This window comes from Scylla paramamosain, chromosome 20, assembly GCF_035594125.1.
Source record: "Scylla paramamosain isolate STU-SP2022 chromosome 20, ASM3559412v1, whole genome shotgun sequence".
NCBI classification, from domain to species: Eukaryota; Metazoa; Arthropoda; class Malacostraca; order Decapoda; family Portunidae; genus Scylla; species Scylla paramamosain.
The window spans coordinates 4,819,227-4,831,726 of NC_087170.1; the positions used below are offsets into that span (position 1 = coordinate 4,819,227).

General features: G+C 39.5%; 1 protein-coding gene across 2 annotated transcripts in view; it reads right to left on the reverse strand.

The window, feature by feature from the left end:
- LOC135110186 (uncharacterized) overlaps positions 1 to 12,500 on the reverse strand; it is a 24,925-nt gene that overhangs the window by 216 nt on the left and 12,209 nt on the right. For both annotated transcript variants that reach the window (XM_064022213.1, XM_064022214.1), the window contains exon 4: positions 1 to 541. This exon is cut by the window's left edge and continues 216 nt beyond it. In XM_064022213.1, the coding sequence (XP_063878283.1) occupies positions 277 to 541 (265 nt within the window). In that variant the 3' untranslated portion in view covers positions 1 to 276. The remainder of the gene's footprint in view (positions 542 to 12,500) is intronic.

The window sequence follows — 12,500 nt, forward strand, 5'->3', positions numbered from 1 at the left end:
AGAGAGAGAGAGAGAGAGAGAGAGAGAGAGAGAGAGAGAGAGAGAGAGAGAGAGAGAGAGAGAGAGAGAGAGAGAGAGACTTAAAATTTTCTTTCCTTTAGTTTCTTTCTCTGATTTCACTGATTCTCTCTCTCTCTCTCTCTCTCTCTCTCTCTCTCAGTTTTCTTCTTACTCTCCATACCTGAGAGAGAGAGAGAGAGAGAGAGAGAGAGAGAGAGAGAGAGAGAGAGAGAGAGAGAGAGAGAGAGAGAGAGAGAGAGAGAAATCGCAATTATATCATGGGTTTAGCTGCTTCACCGCCGCCAGAGCTTTTGAATCCAGCAGGAACCTTGTGAGCGCCGCCAGAGTCGCGCGCTCCGCCTCACGGTCATGCCAGCGCTGCAGCAACTCGAAGCAACGGTCGGCGGCGCGAGGGAAGTCTTCGGTGATGTTGTCGAGTTGCCCTCCGGAAAACCCCATCGCCCTGCCCATGGAAGTCCAGTTGGCGCCCACGTGCTCCGCCACCAACGCAATGTCCCTCTCCGTCACTTCTCTCTCGCATCTGACAGCGGAAATGGGATGGAAAGAAGGAAGGTAACAGAGAGAAAGCAGAGATAATAACACACGGTTCGGAGATAGAGATCGAACTGAAGGGGAGAGCGGTAAGGAGGCAACAAGAGAGGGAACGGAGAGAGAAAAACAGTCACGAGGTTCAGAGATAAAGATAAATTAAAGAGAGAAACTAAAGGGGAGAAAATTAAGAGTAAGAAGGCAACGAGGATGGAGGAAACGGATAGAAAGCAGAGAAAAATACAAACGACGTTTTGAAATGGGTGGAATTAGAGAAACTTAGGGGACAAGGGTAAGGAGGCAACCAGGGGCGGATTTTGCTATGGGTGGTATCGCCATGTGGGCGGCACGGAGCACCCACTGAAACTGCTATTATGTTTGCACTGTACTGTCTGTACGTTCTGTAACACAATGTTTAGTAGTGTAATTTTGATTGCCATAATGAATACTGAACTAAATATCTCGACTTTTACAGACATGTGAGGTAGGGAGACACCGAAGTTGAAATTTGTCCTGGGTGCCACACAAGTCGACTCTGCCATTTGGTTTGATTAAGGTGAATGGTGAGGAGGAATGTGGAACAACTAAGGAGTTAAGGAGTAGATGAAATGGAAGGGAGATGAAAGGCGTGTTGAGGTGGAGGGACATGGAATAACAAAAGAATGAAGGAGTGGAAAAGTTAAAGGGAAGGGTATTAAAGAATTTATGTTTTTTTTTTTAATGTAGGTAGGGCACCGGCCAAAGGCAATAAAAAATCCAATAAACAAAAAAGGCTCACTGAGATCCTGGTACCCAAATAGGGTCAGAAGCGGTAGTCAAAAATTAAAGGATAAGTGTCTTAAAACCTCCCTCTTGAAAGAATTCAAGTCATAAGAAGGTGGTAATACAGAAACAGACAGGGAGTTCCAGAGTTTACCAGGGAAAGGGACGAATGAATGAGAATACTGGTTAACTATTGCATTAGAGAGATGGACAAAATAGGGGTGAGAGAAAGAAGAAAGTCTTGTGCAGTAAGGCCGCGGGAGGAAGGGAGACATGCAGTTAGCAAGATCAGAAGAGTAGTTAGCATGAAAATAGCGTTAGAAGATAGCAAGAGATACAACATTTTGACGATGAGAAAGAGGCTGAAGACAATCAGTTAGATGAGAGCTGATGAGACGAAAAACTTTTGATTCCATCCTGTCTAGAAGAGCAGTATGAGTTGAACCCCCCATCTCTCCCCCAAGACATGTGAAGCATACACCATACATGGATGGATAAAGCTCCTGTATAGAGTTAGCAACCGGAAGAATGAAAAAAAAAAAAAAAATGGCGGAGATGTCCCAGAACACATAACTTCAAAGAAGCTGTTTTAGCTAGGAATGAGTTGTGAAGTTTCCAGTTCAGATTACAAGTAAAGGACAAACCGAGGACGTTCAGTGCAGAAGAGAGGCACAGTTGAGTGTCACTGAATTGTGATAATTGTCTGGAACGCTGTGTCAAGTTGATAGATGGAGGAATTGAGTTTTTGAGGCATTGGTTTAGAAGACTTTAGGTAGGCAGAAAATTGAAGTAATAGGACGGTAGTTTGAGGGATTAGAAAGGTCACCCTTTTTAGGAACAGGCTGAATGTAGGCAAACTTCCAGCAAGAAGGAAAGGTATATATTGACAAACAGAGTTGAAAGAGTTTGACTAGGCAAGGTGCAAGCACAGAGGCATAGTTTTGGAGAACAACAGGAGAGACCCCATCAGGAACTTAAGCCTTCCGTGGGTTTAGGCTAACGAGAGCATCGAAAACATCATTGCGAATAATTTTAGTATGTAACATGAAGTAGTCAGAGGGTGGAGAAACAAGCCCTGAATCGTCCAAGGTAGAGTTTTTAGCAAAAGTTTGAGCGAAGAGTTCAGCTTTATAGATGAGATGGCAGTGGTGCCACCTGGTTGAAATAAAGGAGAGAAAGAAGAAGAAACAAAGTTTTTGGAGATGTCTTTGGCTAGGTACCATAAGTCATGAGGGGAGTTAGATTTTGAAAGATTTTGACATTTTCTATTAATGAAAGAGTTTTGACTAGTTGGAGAACAGACTTGGCATGATTCCAGGCAGAAATATAAAGCGCATGAGACACACAGAAATGGGTTTCTGATATGGAGGCAGTAATTATTCAAAAGAAATTCAGCAAAATACCTCCTCAGATCCCTACAACTAGCAGAGGCAAAACGCCAGAGGCACCTTCGCTTAGGAGGATCCTGAGGAAGGATTGGAGTGATAGGACAAGATACAGATATGAGATTGTGATCGGAGGAGCCTGACAGAGAAGATACGGTAACAGCATAAGTAGAACAATTAGAGGTTTGAAAAAGGCCAAGAATGTTGGGCGTATCTCCAAGACGGTCAGGAATACGAGTCGGGTGTTTCACCAGTTACTTTAGGTCATGGAGGATAGCAAACTTAAAGGCTAGTTCACCAGGATGGTCAGTGAAGGGAGAGGAAAACCAAAGCTGGTGGGGAACATTGAAGTTTCCAAGAATGGAGATCTCCAGAAAAGGGAAGAGAGTCAGAATGTGCTCCACTTTGGAAGTTAAGAGGTCAAAGAATTTCTTAAAGTCAGAGACGTTAGGTGAGAGGTATACAGCACAGATAAATTTAGTTTGAGAATGACTCTGTAGTCGTAGCCAGATGGTGGGAAACTCGGAAAATTCAAGAACATGGGCAGGAGAGCAGGTTAAGTCGTTGTGCACATAGATGCAACATCCAACTTTGGATTAAAAATGAGGATAGAGAAAGTAGGAGGGAACAGAGAAGGGGTACTGTTAGTTATCTCAGACACCTGTGTTTCAGTGAGGTAAAGATGAGATTTAGTAGAGGGGAGGTGGTGTTCTACAGATCGAAAATTAGATCTAAGACTGCGAATGTTGCAGAGGTTAATGAAAAAGTTGAGGGGGCGGGGTGTCAAGACACTTAGGGTCGATACCAGAAGAGCAGTCCGACCTAGAGACATTTGTTGTCCCCTCCCCAGATGGGGACTCTGAGGCTAGTGTAGGAGTTGCCATGATAGTTTTGAATTTTGGGTGAAGGATGTGTGTGTGTGTAATTAGTTGCTTGTAGTTTTGTGTGAAGGAAGAGTGCTGTCTTTAGTGCAGGCTGTGACTGCCCCTTGTGTTTTGAGACACAAAGGGAAACGTTCAGTGACGTCACAGCTGGGTTTAATGATAGGTTCACATCATCCCCTTATTCAGTGCTTTAAACGTCACTAGGAATAATTATCGTTTTGGCAGATGCGAATGTGGCGTACTTAAGAGTGAAGTGGAAGAGTACAGTTAGGATGAATGAACGAACCGTAAGTTGGTGAATTAAAGAGTGGGGTTAAAAACAGACAACTTCACTAACACCTAAATAATACATGTCATTATATTTTTGCTCTTTCTACTCTGGACTCTCATGGGGTTGCAAAAGATGGTCGCTGGGATTTTCAAGGCTACAGGTTTTATCTTAGTGTTTCGATGCTCTACTTCCAGAGGTCTGGGAAATTGCACCTCGCTTTAGCAATGTGTAATTCCTGCTTCTCGGTTCACACAATATATGTATAGGGACTTGCAGACATCAAAGGAATACAAAGAAAGATAAAAGAAAACAGACAGCAACAGCAAAAAAAAAAAAAAAAAAAGAAAAAGAAAAAATAGGACTTGTTAAGTGTGGATGTCGAGAATAATATTTAATTTTAGTTTTTCACACACACACACACACACACACACACGCATATATATATATATATATATATATATATATATATATATATATATATATATATATATATATATATATATATATATATATATATATATATATATATATATATATATATATATATATATATATATATATATATATATATATATATATATATATGCAGTAGGCACCTACCGAAACGATAATTACTCACAGTGAAGTCTAAGGCACTGGATCAGGGGGTGCTGTGAACTTATCATTAAACCCAGCTGTGACCTTACTGAACCCCTTTGTGTCTCACAACACAAGGGGGTAGTCATAGACTGCCCTCTAAAGACAACTCTCATCCTCCACACAAAACTACAACCACCTAATAACACACACACCCTTCACTCAAAAGTTTCAAAATTCATGGCGACTCCTACACCAGCCTCGGAGTCCCCATCTGGGGAGGGGACCACAAATGTCTCCCTGGTCGGACTGCCCTTCTGACGACGACCCTAAGTGTCTTGACATCCCGCTCAACTTTTTCTTCATTAACTTCTGCAACATTCGTGGTCTGAGATCTAATTTTCAATCTGTAGAACACCACATCTCCTCTTCTAACCCTCATCTTCTTTTCCTCACTGAAACTCAGGTGTCTGAGGCAACTGATAGTAGCCCCTTTTCTGTTCCCTCCTACTTTCTTTATCCTTATTTTCGATCCAAAGCTGGATGTTGCGTTTATGTGCGCAACGATTTAACCTGCTCTCGTGCCCACGTTCTTGAATCTTTCGAGTTTTCCACCATCTGGCTACGACTACAGAGTCACTCTCAAACTAAATTTATCTGTGCTGTATATCTCTCACCTAACTCCTCTGACATTAAGAAATTCTTTGACTACTTAACTTCTGAAGTGGATCACATTCTGATTCTCTTCCCTTTCGCAGAGATCTCCACTCATGGAGACTTCAATGTTCACCACCAGCTTTGGCTTTCCTCTCCCTTCACTGACCATCCTGGTGAACTACCCTTTAAGTTTGCTATACTTCATGACCTAGAACAATTGGTGCAGCACCCTACTCGTATTCCTGACCGTCTTGGAGATACGCCCAACATTCTTGACCTTTTCGTGACCTCTAATCCTTCTGCTTATGCTGTCACCCTCTCTTCTCCGTTGGGCTCCTCCGACCACAATCTCATATCTGTATTTGTCCTATCGCTCCAATCCTTCCTCAGGATCCCCCTAAGTGAAGGTGCCTCTGGCGTTTTGCCTCTGCTAGTTGTGGGGACCTGAGGAGGTATTTTGCTGATTTTCCTTGGAATGACTACTACTTCCGTGTCAGAGACCCGTATTTGCGTGCTGAGCGCATAACAGATGTGATAGTGTCTGGCATGGAGGCATACATTTCTCACTCTTTTTCTCAGACTAAACCTTCCAAACCTTGGTTCAATACAGCTTGTTCTCGTGCTATACATGATAGAGAGGTGGCCCACAAAAGCCTTCCATCACCAAAATTTCATGCACTTATATTTCTGCCCGGAATCTATTTCTAAAGCTGAACTCTTCGCTCAAACATTTGCTAAAAACTCTACCTTGGACGATTCAGGGCTTGTTCCTCCCTCTCCTGCACCATTTGACTTCTTCATGCTACCTATTAAAATTCTTTGTAATGATGTTTCCCATGCCATCTCTGGCATAAACCATCGGAAGGCTTATGGACCTGATGGGGTCCCTCTTATTGTTCTCCAAAACTGTGTCTCCGTGTTTGCACCTTGCCTTGTCAAACTCTTTCAGCTCTGTCTATCAATATTTACCTTTCCTTCTTGCTGGAAGTTTGCCTACATTCAGCCTGTTCCTAAAAAGGGTGACCGTTCTAATTCCTCATACTACTGTCCTATTGCTTTAATTTCCTGCCTATCTAAAGTTTTGAATCAATCTTCAACAGGAAGATTCTTAAACATCTATCACTTAACAACCTTCTATCTGATCGCCGGTATGGGTTCCGTCAAGGCCGCTCTACTGGTGATCTTCTGGCTTTCCTTACTGAATCTTGGTCATTCTCTTTTAGAGATTTTGGTGAAACTTTTGCTGTTGCCTTGGACATATCAAAAGCTTTTGACAGAGTCTGGCACAAAGCTTTGATTTCCAAACTACCTTCCTTTGGCTTCTATCCTTCTCTCTGTAACTTCATTTCAAGTTTCCTTTCTGACCGTTCTATTGCTGCTGTGGTAGACAGTCACTGTTCTTCTTCTAAATCTATTAACAGTGGTGTTCCTCATGGTTCTGTCCTGTCACCCACTCTCTTCTTATTATTCATCAATGACTTTCTAAACCAAACTTATTGTCCTATCCACTCCTACGCTGATGATACCACCCTGCACTTTTCCACGTCTTTTCATAGACGTCCAACCCTTCAGGAAGTAAACATTTTACGCAGGGAAGCCACAGAACGTCTGACTTCTGATCTTTCTAAAATTTCTGATTGAGGCAGAGCAAACTTGGTATGTTCAATACCTCATAAACTAAATTCCTCTATCAACTCGACACAATCTTCCAGACAACTATCCCCTCTTCTTCAGTGACACTCAACTGTCCCCATCTTCTATACGGAACATCCTCGGTCTGTCCTTTGCTTATAATCTTAACTGGAAACTTCACATCTTCTATGAAGTTAGGCGTTCTGAGGCGTCTCCGCCATTTTTTCTTATTCCCCCAGCTGCTAATTCTGTACAAGGGCCTTATCCGTCCATGTATGGACTATGCTTCACCTGTCTGGTGAGGTTCCACTCATACCGCTCTTCTAGACAGGGTGGAATGAAAAGCTTTTCGTCTCATCAACTCCTCTCCTCTAACTGACTGTCTTCAGTCTCTCTCTCATCGCCGCAATGTTGCATCTCTAGCTGTCTTCTACCGCTATTTTCATGCTAACTGCTCTTCTGATCCTGCTAACTGCATGCTTCCCCTCCTCCTGCGGCCTCGCTGCACAAGTCTTTCTTCTTTCTCTCACCCCTATTCTGTCCACCTCTCTAATGCAAGAGTTAACTAGCATTCTCAATCATTCATTCCTTTCTCTGGTAAACTCTGGAACTCCCTGCCTGCTTCTGTATTTCCACCTTCCTGTGACTTGAATTCCTTCAAGAGGGAGGTTTCAAGACACTTATCCTTTAATTTCTCACTACAATTTGGACCCCTTTATGGGACTGGCATCTCAGTAGGCTTTTTTTTATTTATTGGATTTTTGTTGCCATTGGCCAGTGTTCCTCTTACATATATTAAAAAATAAATAAAATATATTCATTTATATGGATAATTTCATTTCCATCAATATATATATATATATATATATATATATATATATATATATATATATATATATATATATATATATATATATATATATATATATATATATATATATATATATATATATATATATATATATATATATATATATATATATATATATATATATATATATATATATATATATATATATATATATAATATCCATTACTGGACAGAGTAGTTTAATTACTCAAAGACCACAGAAGTACATCTCTCTCTCTCTCTCTCTCTCTCTCTCTCTCTGTCTCTCATTAAGATTCTCATGTCTTAAGTTTTTGATATTTAAGTGATACATTGTCTCTCACTCTTATATTTATAAAATATATTGCGTAAACTTACGCGCTTCTATATAAAAATGTGAAAAAAAATATTGACAAAGGCTAATTCATGTTTTTTTTTTCTTTCTATCGTTTTCGCATTACGCATTTTGTTACACTCAAGTAGTAACTCCTTTTTTTTTAAGCCTCCCCTAAAAATACTCGTTCTTTATGTACGAGGATTATAAAAGAAAACTAAAATTAAATATTATTCTCGACATCCTCAAATAACTGCGTTTTTTTTTTTTTTTCTGTATTTCTGTTGTTTTAGTCTTTATTTACTGGAGGAGCAGCAATTAGAAGAAAAGTTGAGAGGGAATTATACTCGTGACAACAGCCTGAAGTGAAGAAAGAGCGGCCAGTGACAAATATACGAGAGCTTTAGCAAGTGGAGAAGAGCCACCGAAATTCAATGCTCGTGTCCAGTGTTCTGTTAATTCTGCAGGCATGTTTGAGAAGGTAGCGAGCAGAATATGATTGAACACACACACACACACACACAGACACACATGAGTTAATAATGGTTGGTACAAGAAGCCGTTAGGCCTACACATGGCAGTCACCTGCATGGAACATGTCTATTTCCATGTATCATTCTCATCTACAAATTTATCTAATCTTAGCTTCCTAATGATCCGGGACTAACAGCCTGATTGCTGAGTCTGTACCATTTATGTACCACTCCATTTCAGAACAAATTCCTTCCTATCTTCTTTTATATCTATTTTCATCAAGCTTGAACTCATTATTTCTTGTATTCTGATTCCTGATCATGAGGATTTTGTTTATGTCATCCTTGTTATATCCCTCTATACCATTTAAACACCCCTATCAGATCCCATTTCAACCTACGCCTCTGTGAGGAATGGAAAATTTAAAAGTTCCAGTCTCCTTTCTTAAGGAATATTCTTCATAACTTGTAATTTTTTTGTCATTCTCCTGTGTACCGCTTCTAATAGATCTATTTCTTTCCTGTAATATGGGGAACAGAACTACTACTTTCAATACACAATTGAAAAAAAAAAACGTACTACTAACTTCCCCACCTAGAAAACTGGTAAGTAAATAGGCAAATACAGATACAAACAAACAGATTAACAGACTTAGGTGAACAGCCTTTATATCCAACGGAGTGTTAAAAAAAAAAAGATAAATAAATAACTTGCATGCGCCAAGGCAAGTAAAAGTGAGTGAGTAAACATAGGTATATTGGTGTAACTGAGTGAGGGAGGGGGTTTACATGCAAGTACATTAAGTAAATGAGTTAAAGTAAGTGAGTGTGTAAACATATAGATTAATGAATTAGTGAGAGTGAGAAAGTAAATGAGAGTGAAATGATAGCTCATGACAAAATAATGAATAATGATGAATCGAGTGAAAAAAAAAAAAAAAAAAAAAAAAAAAATATATATATATATATATATATATATATATATATATATATATATATATATATATATATATATATATATATATATATATATATATATATATATATATATATATATATAAGTAAAAGACATCATAAAAGAGTTGGCAAGATAATGATCAAGTGACTAACTGAAATGAGAGCATGAACTCACATTCGTGAGTGAGTGAGTAAGAGTGGGTGAAATGAAAGAGTGTACGAGTGAGTAAACATAATAGTCAGTGAAGGAATGGATGAAGATAACACACAGGAAGAGAATGAGGAGACCGACAGAAGGAATGAGACAATAACATAAGAAGATAAGAAATAAGGGAAGCTGCAAGAGGCCATCAGGCTTACAAGTGGCAGTCCCTATATGAAATATACCTATTTCCAGCAATCCCTATCATAAATCCGTCTAATTTTCTCTTAAAGCTCCCTAATGTCTTAGTATTAACAACTTGATTACTGAGTCCGTTCCATTCATCTACCACTCTATTTGAGAACCAATTTCTTCCTGTCTCTTCTTAAACCTAAATTTTTCAAGCTTGAACTCGTTATTTCTTGTTCTGTCCTGGTTATTGATCCTAAGAATTTTGCTTACATCCCCCTTGTTATAACCCTTATACCACTTAAAGACTTCTATCAGGTCTCCTCTTAACCTACATCCCTCTAAAGAATGTAGATTTAACAGCTTCAGTCTCACCTCCTAAGGAATACTCCTTATCTCCTGTATACTTTTAGTCATTCTTCTTTGTACTGATTCTAATAGACCTGTATCCGTCCTGTAATAGGGAGACCAGAACTGTACAACATAGTCTAAATGAGGTCTGACCAGCGCCAAATATAACTTCAATATTGCTTCGGGCTTTCTACTTTTAACACTCCTAAAAATGAATCCTAATACCATATTTGCCCTGTTTCTGGCCTATATGCTTTGCTTTCTTAGACGGAGCTCAAAGCTAACTATAACTCCTAAATCTTTTTCGTACCCTGTACATACCAGAGTTTCGTACCTAATGTGTGGGTTTCCTCTACCTACTCTAAGTACTTTGCATTTATTGATATTAAACTGCATTTGCCATCTGTCCGTCCATTCGTTCATCCTATCTAAATCTGCTTGCAAGGCGATGGCATCCGATTCTGAATTAATTAATCTATCTATATTCGTGTCATCTGCAAATTTACTAACATGCAAATTTACTAATGCCACTATCCAAGTCATTGACATATATTAAAAACAACAGTGGGCCTAATACTGATCCCTGTGGCACCCCACTAATTACATGATCCCACTCGGATTTAGAGCCGTTTATTACAACTCTCTGTCGCCTGTCGCTTAGCCATGACCTTATCCAGCCTAACACCTTCCAATCTATCCCGTGTGCCTTAACCTTTCTCAGGAGCCTCTGATGGGGTACCTTGTCAAACACTTTACTAAAGTTCAGATATAGGATGTCATAACTATCACTGTTATCTGCTGCCTTGTACACTTTACTGTAAAAACTTAACAAGTTCGTTAGACAAGACTTCCCTTTCGTGAAGTCATGCTGTGACTGATTTATTAAGTTATGTTTTGTCTAAATGCTCCCTAATGCTCTTCGCTATTATTGATTCCATTATTTTACCTATAACTGAAGTTAAGCTGACAGGTCTATAATGAGACGGTAAAGTTTTATCTCCTTTCTTAAAGATGGGTACTACATTATCCTGCCTCAACATTACTAGTACCTCACCTGACTCAAGTGACCTAAAGACAAAAACTAACGGCTCACTAATAACTTCTTTGCATTCCTTAAGTACTCTGGGAAATATTTCATCTGGTCCTGGTGTCATGAACATTTTAGCCTATCTATCTCCTGTTCCACTATCTCCTTATCTGTCAGCTTCTCATTCTCATCTGCTCTAAACATCTGCTCATTATTCGGCATATCCTGCATGTTTTCTTGGGTGAAGACAGTTGAAAAAATACTCATTCAGAATTTTACTAATCTCCTCCCCAGAATTAACCAGCTCCCCATCTGGTGCCTTTAATGGACTTATTGTATCCTTATTTTTTGTTTTACATACCTGATAAAATCCCTTAGGGTCCGTCTTCGCCTGTCTGGCTACCTTTAATTCATAATTGCCCTTAGCTTTCCTCGTTAACCTCCTGACTGTTCTAACTAATTAATTATATTGTGGCCTTAAAACCTCTTCCCCTGCTTTTAATCTCTTATATATACTTCACTTCCATCTTATATAGTGTTTTAATCTAACAGTCATCCATTTACGGTAATTTTTCTGTGATCTTATTGCTCTACACGGGATGTTTGCTAACTGTCCTATATGCAATCTTATCTACGAAATATTTATACAACTCTTCCACATTTATTTCTCCCAATCCATTCATCTCGGCTCCTTCCATCCTCCCCTCATGTACTCACCTCGACCTCACCATCTCAGCATGACCTGACCCTCCAACATACTCACACATATCTCCTCCTCTTTCCCTCCTCTGACCCTTTCGGACATTTCTTCCCTCCTCTTGCCCTACACCCTCACACCTCACCTCATCTCTCTCATTCTACCTTATCTCTCTTAACTCCGTCCTGGACCTGACTTCACCCTGTGTCTGTTGCCAGTCAATTCCTTGGAGGTACCTTTTTAATTCCTCAAAATCTTCTTTCCTAAAGTCAGGTATTTTACTAGTGTTTTTGCTTCTAAAAGTTTCCTCCCATTTTAATTGTACCTAATTTCACAATGGTCATTGTTATCTAGCTGTCCTCCAACCTCTATCTGCGTGACTGCTTCCTCCCTGTTAGAATTAAATCTAGAATATTGTTCCCCCTTGTAAGTTCTACGATTACCTGTTTAAAAAACAAATATACTGAATTACCTTAAGAAATTTATCTGCTTCCGTGTTACCCACCACCAGGCTCCAGTCGATATTCCTAGAATTAAAATCTATACACATAACACATACCTGACTGTACCATCCTGTTCTATTTATTTCCGGCCATAGTGAGGTATTAATTTCCTTTGTACTATTCGTTGGCCTGTACACTACTCCCAGTACTACTGACTGATCCTTCCTTAATATGTATCCATATTGACTCTGTTTTGCTATCTGTTTTAATTCTATTGTTAATACAACACTGTAAAGTCTCTAACATATAGCGCGACGCCTCCTCCTCTCCTGTTTTCCCTGT